General features: G+C 40.4%; 1 protein-coding gene across 5 annotated transcripts in view; it reads left to right on the forward strand.

The window, feature by feature from the left end:
- Window positions 1-19870, forward strand: part of il21r.1 (interleukin 21 receptor, tandem duplicate 1) — a 35155-nt gene extending 15285 nt beyond the window's left edge. For 4 of the 5 annotated variants that reach the window (XM_062062344.1, XM_062062341.1, XM_062062342.1 and 1 more), the window contains 7 exons: window positions 3928-4081; window positions 4244-4434; window positions 9393-9532; window positions 9594-9801; window positions 9897-9975; window positions 15196-15289; window positions 17852-19870. In XM_062062344.1, coding sequence (XP_061918328.1) covers window positions 3928-4081; window positions 4244-4434; window positions 9393-9532; window positions 9594-9801; window positions 9897-9975; window positions 15196-15289; window positions 17852-18475 — 1490 coding nt within the window. In that variant the 3' untranslated portion in view covers window positions 18476-19870. The remainder of the gene's footprint in view (window positions 1-3927; window positions 4082-4243; window positions 4435-9392; window positions 9533-9593; window positions 9802-9896; window positions 9976-15195; window positions 15290-17851) is intronic. The other variant, XM_062062345.1, reaches the window with a different exon arrangement.
- The last annotated feature ends 621 nt before the right edge of the window (window positions 19871-20491 follow it).

Genomic DNA, 20491 nt, shown 5'->3' on the forward strand with positions numbered 1-20491 from the left:
CTCTCTCTCTCTCTCTCTGTATGTCCACTACTTGATGTCCATATCCTCCCCCCCCTCCACACCCCTGATTGTAAATAATGTAAATAATTCATTGTGATTATCTTGTGTGATGACTGTATTATGATGATAGTATATATGATAGTATATATCTGTATCATGAATCAATTTAAGTGGACCCCGACTTAAACAAGTTGAAAAACTTATTGGGGTGTTACCATTTAGTGGTCAATTGTACGGAATATGTACTTCACTGTGCAACCTACTAATAAAAGTCTCAATCGATCAATCAATCAATCAATTATTTGATGTTTATTGCGTGCATGTTGGAGTGCCTGCTGGTCACCAAACATAGCAAAGTGCGTCAAATATGATACTTTCACCAAATAAAAGCATGTTTTATTGTACATTTATGAGTATTTGAAGATCTATGTATAGACAAGTTATTTTGCCAGGAAAACTAACGTGAAAACCACAACAATTGCACAGCTGCACGTGTCATTGGTAGCAAAAATGGCGCCTGTTGTTTAGTTGGCCAGACTGTAATTAATGGATGTACTCGTCTCCTTACAGGGAGGAGGAGAAGTAGGATCTGGATGGTCATGTGACTCCCTAACTTAATAACAGAAATGTATAAAAGGAATTCAGTCTTACAAAACAAAGATCTCATTTGCGACTTTTTCCACCTAAAAAAAAATGCTAAACGCTAAGCTAAAGGCGGTAGGGCAGGGGTCACCAACGCGGTGCCCGCGGGCACCAGGTCGCCCGTAAGGACCAGATGAGTCGCCCGCGGGCCTGTTCTAAAAAAAAATGTAAAAAAAATGTAAAAAAAAAAAATGTTAAAAAAAAAAATATATATATATATATATATTTTTTTTTTTTAAAATTAAATCTACATAGAAAAAACACAAGATACACTTTCAATCAGTGCATCAACCCAAACAACCTCCCCCATGCACACTCATCCACACAAAAGGGGTTATTTCTTTCTGCTACCAATATTCTGGTTCCCACAACATAGACAACACATCTGCAAGGGCCACAGTCCCTGAAGCACACATGATTGTATAGGCTGCTGGTCCACTAACATTTTCATTAATTACTATTTTTTATGTAATTATTTTTATATTGTTTTACTTTCTTTTTTATCAAAGAAAATGTTTTTTATTTATTTATCTTATTTTATTTTATTTTTTAAAAAAAAGGGCCTTATCTTCAACAGACCAGGTTGTCAATGAAATTAGATTTTTTTAAAGGGTTTTTTAAACCAGGCCCAGTCCAGATAATGTCCAAGTCGGACTCAGCAACACACACCTTCATTCATGTACACAGAAAAAAATTAGGGAACACAACAGATTGCATATCATTTATAAACAAAACACTTTGCATTCCATTCGAAAGGACGTTCCCTTTAGATTTCCGATCCTTAACATTTTACATTTATCATAATTAAGCTTAAGGCCAGATTGCTGTGAAAATATGTCCAAAAGATTAAGAAGGTTCCGCAAACAATGAGGAAAAATCTTATCTTTGTGAATCAGCCTTTTCTGACATGAACTTCATCAAGAACAAACACAGAACACGCCTCACTGATGCACATCTGCAAGACTCACTCAGAGTTGCAGTGTCAAGTTACACACCAGAGTACAACACACTAGTTAACAGCATGCAATGCCAGGCTTCCCACTAACTGACAAAGAAACAGATAACAGATTTGGTGTCCAGTTCAAAGTGTGACATGATTTAAAAATTTGAGAGTTTACTTTTGTATTTTACATGAGTTATTATTTGTACAAACATGGTGCAAAGTAATTCATGATTTGTTCAAAAATGTTAGTGGCTAGCTAGTTAAAATGGGATATTGTGATTTCACGAGACTGTCTTAGAAGTGATCATTTGAAAATGTTCAATTTGAAAAATGTGCACTTAGAGAAAATGTAAAAATAAAGTGTTGCATATTGATATTTATCTGTTTCTATATATATTTATTGTGAGAAATCATTAAGATGATCAGTGTTTCCACAAAGATAAATATCATTAATTGTTAATAATAACAGAGTTAAAGGTAAATTGAGCAAATTGGCTACTTCTGGCAATTTATTTAAGTGTGTATCTAACTGGTAGCCCTTCGCATTAATCAGTACCCAAGAAGTAGCCCTTGGTTTCAAAAAGGTTGGTGACCCCTGCGGTAGGGATTGGAAGGTTTAGTGAATTGTCAGCTCTGGCGGAGCGCCGAGAAGACCATCAAACTTGACAATGTCAAACTCAAAGCTTGACGGCCCCATTTGGACCGCCAAATCTATTCATGCGTCCTGTGAAAACCTGGAAATGTGTTTTAAAAAAAAAAGGCACTTTTTTTGTACCGCATGCAACAATTGATTGATTGATTGAGACTTTTATTAGTAGGTTGCACAGTGAAGTACATATTCCGTACAATTGACCACTAAATGGTAACACCCCAATAAGTTTTTCAACTTGTTTAAGTCGGGGTCCACTTAAATTGATTCATGATACAGATATATACTATCATATATACTATCATCATAATACAGTCATCACACAAGATAAGCACATTGAATTATTTACATTATTTACAATCAGGGGTGGGGGGGTGGGGGGGGGGTATGGACATCAAGTAGTGGACATAGAGAGAGAGAGAGAGAGAGAGAGAGAGAGAGAGAGAGATCAGAAGGCATAAGAAAAAGAAAAAGTATCTGCATTTGATTGTTTACATTTGATTATTAGCAATCCGGGGAGGGTGTTAGTTTAGGGTTGTAGCTGCCTGGAGGTGAACTTTTATTGCGGTTTTGAAGGAGGATAGAGATGCCCTTTCTTTTATACCTGTTGGGAGCGCATTCCACATTGATGTGGCATAGAAAGAGAATGAGTTAAGACCTTTGTTAGTTCGGAATCTGGGTTTAACGTGGTTAGTGGAGCACCCCCTGGTGTTGTGGTTATGGCGGTCATTTACGTTAAGGAAGTAGTTTGACATGTACTTCGGTATCAGGGAGGTGTAGCGGATTTTATAGACTAGGCTCAGTGCAAGTTGTTTAACTCTGTCCTCCACCTTGAGCCAGCCCACTTTAGAGAAGTGGGTAGGAGTGAGGTGTGATCTGGGGTGGAGGTCTAGAAGTAACCTGACTAGCTTGTTCTGAGATGTTTGGAGTTTAGATTTGAGGGTTTTGGAGGTGCTAGGGTACCAGGAGGTGCATGCATAATCGAAAAAGGGTTGAACGAGAGTTCCCGCCAGAATCCTCAAGGTGCTTTTGTTGACCAGAGAGGAAATTCTGTAGAGAAATCTCGTTCGTTGGTTGACCTTTTTGATTACCTTGGTTGCCATTTTGCCACAGGAAAGGTTAGCCTCTAGAATGGAACCTAGGTAGGTGATGGAATCAGTGTTAATGATCTGTCTTGAAATTAGAACATGGTGGGAGAGCGGTTAGTTGCAAATGAAAATATAGCGTCTCCGCTTTAGTCATAGTTTTTGCGCTGAAGAAACTTTTCAATGACTAGCTCCAGACTTCTTCTGTTTGTTTGAGATGGACAACCCGGTGTCAGAGTTGGTCCCAAAACATGGCGCCCTGTAGTCACGTGAGGGGCTTTTGACCAATGGGAGGGACTATGGCCACAGGACCTCCTAAATGATTGGTCAAAAGCCCCACTTGGGACCACAGGGCGCCATGTTTGGGACCAACTCTGAAACTTCTACACGGCTCTGGTTTGAGATTGTCATTTCTGCCACAAGTGGTGAGAAGGTGTCGCTGAGGTTCATACTGACCACAGCTGAGAAGCAGATATTTGTTGGCGCTTCAACAATGGACCCCGCCCCTATGGTTAAGACTAGTCTACATTGCTGCTTTGTTTGAGGTGTAAACGTTGAAGTTGAGCAGTGAAATGTTGAGTTTAAATGTGTGCTCCTCATGACCGCAGCGGCCTCCTTGTGCGGCGTCACCTGCTACACCGACTGCAATGTCACCTGCCACACCGACTGCAATGTCACCTGCTACACCGACTACGATGTTCTGCTCAACTGCTCGTGTGCTTCTGTGCCGTCACAGGAGCTCCGCCTCCAGGTCAACTGCAGGTAGATCACATGATGCGACTTTCTTCTATTCAGATGTTCTCTATTCAGACCTGCTCTTACGTAATGATACATTAGTGAACATAAAGATGCAATGTTGAGATGAACAATACACCTGCTGTGAAGGTGTAGGCCACCAACTCATCATACCTTTTGCCGCGGTAGTGACGGAGAACTTCTCCTCGTGGTCAGCTGTCAGGTCAGGCCGCCTCAGTCCTGGTGCGTCATGTACACGGAAGCTCTCTATGACGTCGCCGCCGTCGGGACCGAGTGCACGGCGAGCGTCAAGCGTCGGGGAGGACCGGCAGACGACGTCACTGCCTGTCAATCATCCAGCTGGGCGCTGAGTGACGTGGGTGAGTGGAGATCAGGGCTGTGGGCCAAGTCTTGCCCTCGTGTTCAGTTGATGCCCACAACGTTGACAACTTGTTAAATCAGGACCTGGCGTTAAGCACCTCAAACATAACGTTGAAACAATGTGCGTTTAAAGGCCTACTGAAAGCCACTACTACCGACCACGCAGTCTGATAGTTTATACATCAATGATGAAATCTTAACATTGCAACACATGCCAATACGGCCGGGTTAACTTATAAAGTGACATTTAAAACTTCCCGGGAAATATCCGGCTGAAACGTCGCGGTATGATGACGTATGCGCGTGACGAAGTCAGTATAACGGAAGTTATGGTACCCCGTAGAATCCTATACAAAAAGCTCTGTTTTCATTTCATAATTCCACAATATTCTGGACATCTTTTGCAATTTGTTTAATGAACAATGAAGGCTGCAAAGAAGACAGTTGTAGGTGGGATCGGTGTATTAGCAGCGGACTACAGCAACACAACCAGGAGGACTTTGTTAGAGCGCTAGCCGCGCTAGCCGTGCTAGCCGCCGACCTCACCTTGACTTCCTACGTCTCCGGGCCGCCAAACGCATCGGGTGAAGTCCTTCGTCCTTCTGCCGATCGCTGGAACGCAGGTGAGCACGGGTGTTGATGAGCAAATGAGGGCTGGCTGGCGTAGGTGGAGAGCTAATGTTTTTAGCATAGCTCTGTGCGGTCCGGTTGCTAAGTTAGCTTCAATGGCGTCGTTAGCACAGCATTGTTAACCTTCGCCAGCCTGGAAAGCATTAACCGTGTATTTACATGTCCACGGTTTAATAGTATTGTTGATGTTCTATCTATACTTCCAGTCAGGGGTTTTATTTTTGTTGTTTCTATATGCAGTTAAAGCACGATGCTATCACGTTAGCTCGTAGCTAAAGCATTTCGCCGATGTATTGTCGTGGAGATAAAAGTCACTGTGAATGTCCATTTCGCGTTCTCGACTCTCATTTTCAAGAAGATATAGTATCCCAGGTGGTTTAAAATACAAATCTGTGATCTACAATAGAAAAAGGAGAGAGTGTGGAATCCAATGAGCCAGCTTGTACCTAAGTTACGGTCAGAGCGAAAAAAGATACGTCCATCACTGCCTCTCAAGTCCTTCACTGTAACGTTCCTCATCGACGAATCTTTCATCCTCGTTCAAATTAATGGGGTAATCATCAATTTCTCGGTCCGAATCTCTCGCTCCATTGTAATCAACGGGGAATTGTGAGGAATACTAGCTCCTGTGACGTCACGCTACTTCCGCTACAGGCAAGGCTTTTTTTTATCAGCGAGCAAACGTTGCGAACTTTATCGTCGATTTTCTCTACTAAATCCTTTCAGCAAAAATATGGCAATATCGCAAAATGATCAAGTATGACACATAGAATGGATCTGCTATTCCCGTTTAAATAAAAAAAAATCATTTCAGTAGGCCTTTAATCAATGTTGGCTTCTGATGTTGATTTGACATTGAATTTAGGTCCTTTCTCAACCAATATTCTACAACACAGATACAAGGTTGAAGCAACATGCTTTTTGACAACGTTTAGTCAATGTCAGCTTGAGACGTTGATTTGACCATTGAAATGTGGTCATTTTGCCAACCATCAAAGTGGATCCAGTGTTGGACATCAACCTTGTCTCAATTTACTAATTATATTTTGCAAGGTTGTTTCAAAGTCAGTTTTAAAGGACGTGTACGTGTAATCAACGTTGTATAAATGTCTTGTGCCTGCTGGGATCATTATTATTTCTTAATGTATTACTCAGTTATCATTTAATTTATATATTTTAAGGCAGTGTTTTTCAACCACTGTGCCGTGGGATACAGTCTGGTGTGCCGTTGGTTATTTACAGCTAGAATTCACCAACTCGAGTATTTCATATATATATATATATATATATATATAATATATATATATATATATATATATATATATATATATATATATATATATATATATATATATATATATATGTATATATATATGTATTAAATACTTGACTTTCAGTGAATTCTAGCTATTAATTTTTTTTTTTAAATTTTATTTTATTTACATAGAAAAAAAAACAAAAACTTGAATTTCAGTGTTCCAGTGGCTATCCATTAGATGGCAGCATTGTCCTGTTTAACTTCTCCGTTCATGATGAGTATATCATTTCGGCCGCCATGTCTGTAATTTCCTCGTTCTTCTGCTTCGTCTCCTTGTTGTGTGCGCAGTTGTGCACTCTATAAAAGCCCTAGATGTTATGATGTCTTTGGGCAGGCAAGCTGTTTATATTGTGGGAAAGCGGACGTGAGAACAGGCTGTCCCCACTCAGTCTCAGGTCCGCATTGAGCTGGAGGGGGCGTGGCCTCCAGCTCCGGCTGAATACCGGGAGTTTGTCGGGAGAAAATCTCTGCCGGGAGGTTGTCGGAAGAGGCGCTGAATATCGGATTCTCCCGCTAAAAACGGGAGGGTTGGCAAGTATGGAGTAACCGTGTAATACTCTTCCATATCAGTAGGTGGCAGCAGGTAGATAATTGCTTTGTAGCTGTCGGAAACCCGTCGTGTGAAACAACGATGGTTTGTCGTGATCACAATATGAAGACGACAGTGTGCCGGTAAAAAGGTGTCTAATGCTTAAACCAAAAATAAACAAAAGGTGAGTGCCGCTAAGAAAATGCATTGAAGCTTAGGGAAGGCTATGCGGAACCAAACTAAAACTGAACTGGCTACAAAGTAAACAAAAACAGAATGCTGGACGACAGCAAAGACTTACAGGGTGTGGAGCGGAGCGTCCACAAAGTACACCCGTACATGACATGACATGACAATCAACGATGTCCACACAAAAAAAGATAGCAACAAGTTCAATATTCTTGATTGCTAAAACAAAGTAGATGCGGGGAATATCACTCAAAGGAAGACATGAAACTGCTACAGGAAAATACCACCAAAATAGGAGCGCAAGACAAGAAGTAAAACACCACGCACGGGAAAACGCCCAAAAAGTCCAAATAAGTCAGGGTGTGATGTGACAGGTGGTGACAGTACACCTACTTTGAGACAAGATCTATATTGATGCATGCTTGGTTATGCTTTGAAATTGAAATGGATATGACTTTAAAGCATAACCAACAACGACTTTTTACTGTCAACTGAGTTTTGTTTTTGAATGATGTCTGCTGGTGGTGTGCCTCCGCATTTGTTCAATGGAAACAATGCGCCTTGGCTCAAAAAAGGTTGAAAAACAATGTTTGAATTACTAGTCTCTTCAACTTCATTCCATAAGGTGGAAAATGGCTTATTTTTTGGTGTTTTTAAAGTTTTCCATTTAGTCTTCAAGTACCGATTTGGGACTAGTATTGGTTCAAATGTAAACAATACCCATCCCTAATCTTGTGGGAAACACTAAAACCCATGTTTAATACGAGTAAAATGTATAACCTCCTTGGTGGAGGTCATTTGAGGGGCCAAATGAAGTCAATTCATTCAAAAAGATTGATATAGATCATTTTAGTCCTGTGAGTCTTCTTACTGCCATTTGGGTTATTAAAGGCCTACTGAAATGATTTTTTTTTTTATTTAAACGGGAATAGCAGATCCATTCTATGTGTCATACTTGATCATTTCGCGATATTGCCATATTTTTGCTGAAAGGATTTAATAGAGAAAATCGACGATGAAGTTCGCAACTTTTGCTCGCTGATAAAAAAAAAGCCTTGCCTGTACCGGAAGCAGCGTGACGTCACAGGAGCTAGTATTCCTCACAATTCCCCGTTGTTTACAATGGAGCGAGAGAGATTCGGACCGAGAAAGTGACGATTACCCCATTAATTTGAGCGAGGATGAAAGATTCGTAGATGAGGAACGTTACAGTGAAGGACTTGAGAGGCAGTGCAGGACGTATCTTTTTTCGCTCTGACCGTAACTTAGGTACAAGCTGGCTCATTGGATTCCACACTCTCCTTTTTCTATTGTGGATCACAGATTTGTATTTTAAACCACCTGGGATACTATATCCTCTTGAAAATGAGAGTCGAGAACGCGAAATGGACATTCAGTGCCTTTTATCTCCACGACAATACATCGGCGAAACGCTTTAGCTACGAGCTAACGTGATAGCATCGTGCTTTAACTGCATATAGAAACAAAAAAAATAAACCCCTGACTGGAAGGATAGATAGAAAATCAACAATGCTATTAAACCGTGGACATGTAAATACACGGTTAATGCTTTCCAGGCTGGCGAAGGTTAACAATGCTGTGCTAACGACGCCATTGAAGCTAACTTAGCAACCGGACCGCACAGAGCTATGCTAAAAACATTAGCTCTCCACCTACGCCAGCCAGCCCTCATTTGCTTTATCAACACCCGTGCTCACCTGCGTTCCAGCGATCGGCAGAAGGACGAAGGACTTCACCCGATGCGTTTGGCGGCCCGGAGACGTAGGAAGTCAAGGTGAGGTCGGCGGCTAGCGCGGCTAGCGCGGCTAGCGCGGCTAGCGCGGCTAGCGCGGCTAGCGCTCCAACAAAGTCCTCCTGGTTGTGTTGCTGTAGTCCGCTGCTAATACACCGATCCCACCTACAACTGTCTTCTTTGCAGCCTTCATTGTTCATTAGACAAATTGCAAAAGATGTCCAGAATACTGTGGAATTATGAAATGAAAACAGAGCTTTTTGTATAGGATTCTACGGGGTACCATAACTTCCGTTATACTGACTTCGTCACGCGCATACGTCATCATACCGCGACGTTTCAGCCGGATATTTCCCGGGAAATTTAAAATGTCACTTTATAAGTTAACCCGGCCGTATTGGCATGTGTTGCAATGTTAAGATTTCATCATTGATGTATAAACTATCGGACTGCGTGGTTGGCAGTAGTGGCTTTCAGTAGGCCTTTAAGATGAGAAAATATTCACCAACTTCTTACTTAAAATATTCATTGAAACCAGTCAAACCTCGAGCACCTTCCAACGTGCGAGTGCTGAGCGCCGGGGAATTCTACAACATCACGTGGGATGAAGGCATCAACAGAACGGACACAAGCCTGGTCTACAGGCTGCGCATCCGAGCAAACCGAGGCCTCTCACAGGTAAACAACACCTTTTCTTTCAATTGTGTTTCCCACGGTGAGATGTTTGCTCTTTTCAAAGCTTCCAGAACGTTCCTTCCCGGTGGATGAAAAGTTCCTCCTGTTGGAACGCAGGGAGCTGCCCCTCAATGCGAGGTTGAGTGTGGAGGTTCAGGCCAAAATGGCCCCAGGTAGCCCCTCTCAGGGTCCGTGGAGCGAGTGGAGCTCCAGGACTGAGTGGACAACAACTCCCTCAGACGCTGCAGGCCAAAATGTTTTGGATACTGAAAGTAAGCGCCGGAAAGGGGTCTTGACTACGGCACCGTTAAAGCTAGAACCTCCAAACATGGTTGGTCACGTTGATGTTGTCTCCTGTGCTTGAAAGAGAAAAGATCCTGGCTGTACGTCATCCTGCCCGTCCTCCTCCTCACTGCTGCGCTCTTCTTGGGGCTCTCCCAGAAACCGTGAGTACTACAAACGTATTTGATTTGATTTGTATTTTTTTTGTCCTGTCTAGCTTCTCATATTGTTGATGTAGATGATCTATATCTACTATGCACATTTACTTTACACAAGAGAAGTGTAGGATACTTCTCTTGTTGTCTTATTTGTATTTGACTTTATTAAATGTTTTTCTGTTATTATTTGGCGCAGCCGGGCCGGAGCAGGAGGGGATAGAAAGAGAAAAAAAGGAAGACAGAGGGGGAAATTGTGGGGACAAGAGGGGGATAAGACAGAGAGACAACAATAACAACAACAACAATAGAACAACATCAACAAATAGGATATGTACAAATATGATGGTAAAATTGATAGCAAAGAAGGAGTTAGTGAAATAAATAATAATACAGTGTATTAAAATGAACATTATTACACTACAAATGTACTAAAAACTAAATCTGGGGCCGTACTTATCAAGCTTCTTAGAGTGCCATTTTACACTTAAGTCCTGAGAATTTGCGAAATGTAGTCCTACTCTCAAACTTAAGAATAAAAGCTTTTTATCAACGTTCTTAAGTGTAAGAATCACTCCTACTCTCCACGATATTTAAGAGACCTTCAGAAGTGTCTTAAGTGGTTAGGAGTTGCCAGCAGGGGATGGCACTGAGGCGAGAGAGACGTGCGCCAACGTTCAGGGAACGGAACAATGTTTGTTTTTTTTTAATGACGAGCAGCTGATCAAACGGTATCGTTTAGACAGAGCGGATATTATTTTTGTCACAGATTTAATACTTTTCGATTCCTTGTTGATTTCTGCATGTGGCTGCAGTGGGCTGGTATATATAGAGCCACCCACACCAGTTTCAAATTAGTTGCCTAATTAATGAATTGGAAAGAAAATGTTATGACAGTAGCGTATGTGTGTGACCGTGAGGTGAGTGACGTCAGTGAGTGTGTGGGCGAGAGAAGAGAGGGAGCGGTAGCGTGAGTGCCGGCGGGGACTAGTTTGTTTTGTATTATTTTGTAGTTTATTGTCAAAATATACACTCCCATTGTCCACTTAAATATTTCCAAGATATTTCTTTATTCTTAGACAACGGATTCCCTTCCGTGATTGGTCATTTCTATGGACACAGAAATGACGTCACCTAAAATTGCGTTTACGGCACATAGTAATGTCGTAATTCAGCTCTGAGTGTGACACTTAAGATTCAGTCCTACACTTCGCTGAAAGTGTGAGTAAGACGCTTGATAACTAACTTTTAAGTGCAGCTTTCAGCGAAGAATTTATTTACTCTTAAGTCAACTCTTAGCAGACTTCTTAGGAGTCATTCTAAGAAGCTTGATAAGTACGGCCCCTGGTCTTTGAGTGTACTTTACTGTACTTTACATGGACACTCAAGCATTTATTTACAGTAAGTTCACTAAACAGCACCTGGGTTCTGGGTGCTCATAACAACACTAAATGTCGATTAATGGCATTTTGTCCATAGTTACCTCAAATAATATTCAGGTTTAATCGCAGATATATATATATATATATATATATATATATATATATATATATATATATATATATATATATATATATATATATATATAGTGGTGGTCAAAAGTGTACATACACTTGTAAATAACATCATGTCTTGAGTTTTCCAATCATTTCTACAACTCTTTTTGTGATGTAGTGATTGGAGCACATACTTGTTGGTCACGAAAAACATTCATGAAGTTTGCTTCTTTTATGAATTTATTATGGCTCTACTGAAAATGTGAGCAAAAGTGCTGGGTCAAAAGTATACGTACAGCAACACTCATTAGACTCGCTTACAAACGCCACGATGGGAAAGTCAAAGGAACTCAGCACGGATCTGAAAAAAAACGAATCATTGACTTGAACAAGTCAGGAAAGTCACTTGGAGCCATTTCAAAGCAACTTGAGGTCCCAAGAGCAACTGTGCAGGACTATCGTTCATAAGTATTAAGTGCATGGCGCAGTTTTGTCACTGCCACGATCAGGAAGAAAACCCAAGCTATCACCTGCTGCTGAGAGAAAATTGGTCAGGATGATCAAGAGTCTATTGAGAACCAGCAAAAAGCAGGTCTGCAATGAATTGGAAGCTGCTGGAACACAGGTGTCAGTGTCCACAGTCAAGCATCGCCATGGACTGAGAGGCTACCATGCAAGAAGGAAGCTCTTGCTCCAGAAGCCACACCTTACGGCTTGTCTAAGGTTTGCTGCTGATCACATGGACAAAGATAAGACCTTCTGGAGGAAAGTTCTGTGGTCAGATGAAACAAAAATGGAGCTGTTTGGCCACAATAGCCAGCAATATGTTTGGAGGAGAAAAGGTGAGGCCTTTAATCCCAGGAACACCATACCTACAGTCAAGCATGGTGGTAGTAGTATTATGCTCTGGGCCTGTTTTGCTGCCAATGGAACTGCTGCTTTAAATGGGACAATGAAAAAGGAGGATTAGCTCCAAAATTGTTCAGGACAAGCTAAAATCATCAGCCCGGAGGTTGGGTCTTGGGCGCAGTCGGGTGTTCCAACAGGACAATGACCCCCAAACACACCTCAAAAGTGGTAAAGGAATGGCTAAATCAGGTGACAATAAAGGTTTTCGAATGGCCTTCCCAAAGTCCTGACTTACATGTGTGGACAATGCTGAAGGAACAAGTCCATGTCAGAAAAGCAACACATTTAGCTGAACTGCACCAATTTTGTGGTGAAAAATTCAAGCAGAAGCTTGTGGATGGCTACCAAAAGTGCCTTATTGCAGTGAGACTTGCCAAGGGACATGTAAGCAAATATTAACATTGCTGTATGTATACTTTTGACCCTCACATTTTCAGTAAACCCATAATAAATTCATAAAAGAAGCAAACTTCATGAATGTTTTTTGTGACCAACAAGTATGTGCTCCAATCACTACATCACAACAAAATAAGAGTTGTAGAAATGATTGGAAACTCAAGACAGCCATGACATGATGTTCTTTACACGTGTATGTACACTTTTGACCACCACTGTATGTATGTATATATATATATATATATATATGTATATATATATATATATATATATATATATATATATATATATATATATATATATATATATATATATATATATATATATATATATATATATACATATATATATATACACAGGTAAAAGCCAGTAAATTAGAATATTTTGAAAAACTTGATTTATTTCAGTAATTGCATTCAAAAGGTGTAACTTGTACATTATATTTATTCATTGCACACAGACTGATGCATTCAAATGTTTATTTCATTTAATTTTGATGATTTGAAGTGGCAACAAATGAAAATCCAAAATTCCGTGTGTCACAAAATTAGAATATTACTTAAGGCTAATACAAAAAAGGGATTTTTAGAAATGTTGGCCAACTGAAAAGTATGAAAATGAAAAATATGAGCCAACGCAGCCGTCTACCAGCAAGTTTTAGAGCACTTCATGCTTCCTGCTGCTGACCTGCTCTATGGAGATGGAGATTTCAAGTTCCAACAGGACTTGGCGCCTGCACACAGCGCAAAATCTACCCGTGCCTGGTTTACGGACCATGGTATTTCTGTTCTAAATTGGCCCGCCAACTCCCCTGACCTTAGCCCCATAGAAAATCTGTGGGGTATTGTGAAAAGGAAGATGCAGAATGCCAGACCCAAAAACGCAGAAGAGTTGAAGGCCACTATCAGAGCAACCTGGGCTCTCATAACACCTGAGCAGTGCCAGAAACTCATGGACTCCATGCCACGCCGCATTAACGCAGTAATTGAGGCAAAAGGAGCTCCAACCAAGTATTGAGTATTGTACATGCTCATATTTTTCATTTTCATACTTTTCAGTTGGCCAACATTTCTAAAAATCCCTTTTTTGTATTAGCCTTAAGTAATATTCTAATTTTGTGACACACGGAATTTTGGATTTTCATTTGTTGCCACTTCAAATCATCAAAATTAAATGAAATAAACATTTGAATGCATCAGTCTGTGTGCAATGAATAAATATAATGTACAAGTTACACCTTTTGAATGCAATTACTGAAATAAATCAAGTTTTTCAAAATATTCTAATTTACTGGCTTTTACCTGTATATACGTCTTAATTAGATTATCCAAAAAATAGTGCTCGATACCGTGGTAGAGCGTAATATGTATGTGTGGGAAAAAAATCACAAGACTATTTCATCTCTACAGGCCTGTTTCATGAGGGGTTTTCCTCAATCATCAGGAGATTTTTCCTCAATCTCCTGAGGATTGAGGAAAACCCCTCATGAAACAGGCCTGTAGAGATGAAATAGTCTTGTGATTTTTTTCCCACACATACATATATATATATATATATATATATATATATATATATATATATATATATATATATATATATATATATATATATATATATATATATATATATATATATATATATATATATATATATATATATATATATATATATATAATTAAAAACATGCATCAAATTACATTCAAGTAAAATTTAAAAAGTCTAAAAATAGATTCACATGAATAGTGGGGGCCTTCCAAATACAATTTGCTTCAGGCCCCAGTTTAGCCAAAGGCGGCCCTGCCCATAAAGTATCAAGCAACACTCAAAATGCATCTAAGTTTGTCATTTATTTTGTCTTTTACTACTGATTTTTTTTTTTTTTTACATTTTTGGTTTGGTTCAAGAAAAATAGTCAATAATAAATATAAATATATACGTAAATATAAATGTATACATAAATACAAGTGTAAATTGCCATTAATAAACGTGGGCCACATGAAGTTGAAAGGTATAATATTATCTACGTGACAATAAACACGTAATAGTTCCATTTTGAGTTGTCATGTGTGACAAGATCAAATTGAAAGCTAATCAGGACTGGATGATCAGCGCACTGCGCACTTCCCGTATGTGGCGGCAGACCTTTCCAGGCATCACCTCTCAGATAGTGAGAAACCGCCAGCGCTGCACATGACTTCACAGGAAGTCAGGCGTACCGTGGTCACCCGCGCTCGCTTGCCTCAAGAGAAGGAGCATTTTCTGCAAACATGAATTGTAGATCAAGCTGCAGTTCAGTGGCCTCCAATACAAACAATCTCCCTTTACTAGGATTAGAAAGCTCACTTCCTGTTCTTGTGTATGACAAACATTTGCACACCACTGCAAACAAAACTCGTCTAATCCTTGCCAATAATTTCATTTTTCTCAGCTTGTTGCTGAAAAAACTCCAGCTGAGTACGTACGTGTCCAAGCCGCATGACTTTTTCAAGCCCCTCTACCTCAACCACGGGGGCGACTTCAAGGTGAGAGGGTGTATTTACTGGTGTGGCCAGCAGGCGCTGCGCAACATTTGGAGCTGCTCTGTTGGGACATTTCGGTATAAAGTGACATCAGGGGGTGTGAATACTTAGATACTGTTGCACGCGACCAGTCTTCCTCTCAGGGAATAAAACACACTGGTCAATCCCAAGTTCTTTTGGATGACATATCTGTTGGGTAAAAAGGACCACCTGGACAGAATAGTATTTGGCCAAGTTTTACTAAAGCTTTAGGAGACCAGCCCTTACATAGCATCGCCAAGAGAGGTCTAAAAGTAAGACAAAAGAAGTTAACTCTTCTAGTGAGTAGGCAGCCCACCCCTTACAGAGATCAAATCAAATCAAATCAACTTTATTTATAAAGCACATTTAAAATTGCCAAAGTGCTGTACAATGGGCAGGTTAAAAGTAATACGAGAACCTAGCAAACACAACACAACACAAACAGAACACGATAAAAAATAAATAAATAAAATATAAAAACATAAAAACAGGTTCAGAGCAGGTGTATTATGGGGCGCCATTGCAGGATGGGTATCACTCAGTGTTAAAAGCCATGGAATAAAAGTATGTTTTTAAGAGAGATTTAAAAACAGGAAGAGAGGAGGCTTGTCTAACACTCAGAGGTAGGTCGTTCCATAGCTTGGGAGCAGCAGCGGCGAAAGCTCTGTCACCTCTAAGCTTCAGCCTTGTGTCCGGGACCGTCAGTAGCAGCTGATCGGCTGATCTTAGGGATCGGGTGGGGCAGTAAGGCTGAAGGAGGTCGGAGAGATATGTCGGCGCGAGGTTGTTTAGACATTTAAAAACAAATAAAAGGAGTTTAAAATGGATTCTGTAACGCACAGGGAGCCAGTGAAGGGACGCTAATACAGGGGTGATGTGCTCACGTCTGCGGGTCTGTGTTAGCAGACGAGCAGCAGAGTTCTGCACGAGCTGCAGGCCTGGCTAATGCCTACATACAGGGCATTGCAGTAGTCTGAACGAGTCGAGACAGAGAGGGATGCACCCGCCGATAAGAAGAGGGACCGTGTCCTTCACGGAACGGAACTGAATCAAAGCTCCCTTTTGAGGAGTGATTCATCATGTTTGTGCAGACACTGGACGCTCTCGGACCAAATATGGAAATCAACAACAGACAATAAAGCAACGGAAGTATACCGGCCGTACAAACATCTCCAGAGTGGAAAAGTACCAGTAGCATGATCACACAATACAATGTCATACATCAAAGTATATCAAACATATATGCATTCTCCACACTACTTAGATGGGCCTTTCCTGACACTCAATGATTAGATCAGGGGTCACCAACCTTTTTGAAAGCAAGAGCTACTTCTTGGGTAGTGATTAATGCGAAGGGCTACCAGTTTGATACACACTTCAATAAATTGCCAGAAATAGCCAATTTGCTCAATTTACCTTTAACTCTGTTATTATTAATAATTAATGATATTTACATTTAATTGAACGGTTTAAAAGAGGAGAAAACACACAAAAAATGACATTTAAATTTTGAAACATAGTTTATCTTCAATTTCGACTCTCTAAAATTCAAAATTCAACCGAAAAAAAGAAGAGAAAAACTAGCTAATTCGAATCTTTTTGAAAAAATTAAAAAAAGAATTTATGGAACATCATTAGTAATTTTTCCTGATTAAGATTAATTTTAGAATTTTGATGACATGTTTTAAATAGGTTAAAATCCAATCTGCACTTTGTTAGAATATATAACAAATTGGACCAAGCTACATTTCTAACAAAGACAAATCATTATTTCTTCTAGATTTTCCAGAACAAAAATTTTAAAAGTAATTCAAAAGACTTTGAAATAAGATTTAAATTTGATTCTACAGATTTTCTAGATTTGCCAGAATAATTTTTTTGAATTTTAATCATAATAAGTTTGAAGAAATATTTCACAAATATTCTTCGTCGAAAAAACAGAAGCTAAAATGAAGAATTAAATCAAAATATAATTATTATTCTTTACAATAAAAAAAATAAATTTACTTGAACATTGATTTAAATTGTCCGGAAAGAAGAGGAAGGAAATTAAAAGGTAAAAAGGTATATGTGTTTAAAAATCCTAAAATAATTTTTAGGGTTGTATTTTTTCTCTAAAATTGTCTTTCTGAAAGTTATAAGAGGCAAAGTTAAAAAAAATAATGAATTTATTTAAACAAGTGAAGACCAAGTCTTTAAAATATTTCCTTGGATTTTCAAATTCTATTTGAGTTTTGTCTCTCTTAGAATTAAAAATGTCGGGCAAAGCGAGACCAGCTTGCTAGTAAATAAATACAATTTAAAAAATAGAGGCAGCTCACTGGTAAGTGCTGCTATTTGAGCTATTTTTAGAACAGGCCAGCGGGCTACTCATCTGGTCCTTACGGGCTACCTGGTGCCCGCGGGCACCGCGTTGGTGACCCCTGGATTAGATGTTTGTGTTCTCGCTCAGTGGAAGAAATACCCTGTTCATGCAAACGATCATGTTCATTCAGCTTGTTCTTGTCGGAATGCAATGAAACAGCCAATGTCTTCCGTTTGCAGGAGTGGGTGAAGCCGGGGTTTAGTGAACAGGACTTCTTGGGCAGTAAGTCACACGTGGATACGACCACCAAGCAGCAGCTCCACTGCCACCAAAGCCCAAATGAGGTAGAATCTGGAGGACGTCTCCTTTCTCACGTCCTCGCTCAAAACCGCACGCCACTGCTGGATTTAGCGGACGGCGGCAGCGCGCAGAGTAGCGGGCTTTCCGTAGGACATGTGTCCATCCACACGGTCACTCTGTCTGGGGAGGAAGACTTTGACAAAGACACGTCACGGAGCTCGCTAGGAAGTGACGGCGGGTCTTCGAACTACAGAGAGCTGCTGGGCTGCCATCACGTGTTCCAGGTGGACGGACTCAGCGGGTCGTTGCAAGATGACCGAGGGAACAACGCTTGGCTCAGAGAACCCGAGAGGATCTCACTGGCCTCCGACCAGAAGTCAGAGGACGGCCACCCTTGTGTGGACCTGGACACCGTGGACAGTGGTTACGTAGAGTGTGGAAGCCCCTCAGACTCCAACTCGGGAGAACCTCAACATTTTGTACACGGGCAGCAAACATCACGATCCAACTACATGAAACAGTGGATGATGTGTCGCACCGCCGCAGCAGAACATCTGCATTGAATGTCTTTATTCATGGAGTGTATGTTCCTAGTTGACATCATAAAGAGTGAAGAGACAGTTCATACCACAAACCCCAAAAGCAGTGAAGTTGTCACCTTGTGTAAATGGTAAATAAAAACAATGATTTGCGAATCCTTTTCAACTTATATTCAATTGAATAGACTGCAAAGACAAGATATTTCATGTTCACACTGAGAAACTTTATTTTTGCAAATATCAGCTCATTTAGGAATTTGATGCCTGCGACAGGTTTCAAAAAAGCTGGCGCAAGTGGCAAAAAAGAGTGAGAAAGTTGAGGAATGCTCATCAAAGACTTATTTGGAACATCCCACAGGTGAGCAGGCTAATTGGGAACAGGTGGGTGCCATGATTGGGTATAAAAGCAGCTTCCATGAAATGCTCAGTCGTTCACAAACAAGGACGGGGCGAGGGTCACCACTTTGTCAACAAATGCCTGAGCAAATTGTTTTAAGAACAACATTTCTCAAGCAGCTATTGCAAGGAATTGAGGGATTTCACCTTCTACGCTCCGTGATATCATCAAAAGGTTCAGAGAATGTGGAGAAATCACTGCACGCAAGCCATGATATTACACACCTTGGATCCCTCAGGCGGTACCGCATGAAAAAGCAACATCAGTGTGTAAAGGATATCACCACATGGACTCAGAAATACTTCAATAAAAAACACTTTCAGTAACTACAGTTGGTCGCTACATCTGTAAGTGCAAGTTAAAACTATGCAAACCCACAGCCATTGATCAACAACACCCAGAAACGCTTCACTGGGCCCGAGCTCATCTAAGATGGACTGATACAAAGTGGAAAAGTGTTCTGTGCTCTGACGAGTCTACATTTCAAATTGTTTTTGGAAACTGTGGATGTCGTGTCCTCCGGTTCAAAGAGGAAAAGAACCACCCGGATTGTTCTAGGGTGAAAGTGTAAAAGCCTGCATGTGTGGTGGTATGGGGGTGTATTAGTGGCCAAGGCATGGGTAACTTACACATCTGTGAAGGCGCCATTAATGCTGAAAGGTACATACAGCTTTTGGAGCCACATATGTTACCATCCAAGCAACGTTACAATGGACGCCCCTGCTTATTTCTGCAAGACAATGCCAAGCCAGGTGTTACAACAGTGTGGCTTCATAGTAAAAGAGTGCGGGTACTAGACTGGTTTTCCTGTAGTCCAGACCTGTCTCCAATATGAAGGCTAAAATATGAGAAGGGAGACTGTTGAACAACTTAAGCTGTACATCAAGCAAGAATGGGAAAGAATTCCACTTCAAAAATGTGTCTCCTCAGTTCCCAAACCTTTACTGAGTGTTGTTCAAAGGAAAGGCCATGTAACACACTGGTAAATGTACCTTTTTTGCAAAGTGTTGCTGCCATTAAATTCTAAGTTCATGATTTTTTTCAAAAAAATAACAAAGTTTCTCAGTGTGAACATGAAATATCTTGTCTTTGCAGTCTATTCAATTGAATATAAATTCAAAAAGGATTTGTTGTATTCTCTTTTTATTTAGCATTTACACAACAAGCAACAGAGATACAGTCTATAAGATATATAGATATCTAATGTCTTCATACATTGTTTATGTAGGATACACGCATGTATTGTTTCTTCAATTTAAAAATAGCTGACCCTTCTCTGGGATTATATTCCCAGTTTTGATCTAGGACGTCTGGTCACTTATAGCATATAAGAATATTCTATTACTGTTAAGCAAACTGTGAATAATAAAACATGTGTCCTTTATCATAGCTACACGTATGACAAAAAAGCGGGTGAAAATCAGTGGTATTCAGTGAGCTAAGATGAATTAAATGCGCTGACAGTTCATTGCTCCTGCCAAATGAATTGCACTGAGTGGAGCGGATCACCACTCCAAGATGGCGGCCCCGCGTCTCGTCAGCGCCAGTAGGCAGTAGCGCTCGAACATGTCTATTGAAGTGATGCTTCCACTTCCGGTCCAGCAGAGGGCACTGTGGCGCCCAAGCAGCGTTTAGTGACGGCC

Source organism: Entelurus aequoreus, linkage group LG11 (assembly GCF_033978785.1).
Source record: "Entelurus aequoreus isolate RoL-2023_Sb linkage group LG11, RoL_Eaeq_v1.1, whole genome shotgun sequence".
Taxonomy (NCBI): Eukaryota; Metazoa; Chordata; class Actinopteri; order Syngnathiformes; family Syngnathidae; genus Entelurus; species Entelurus aequoreus.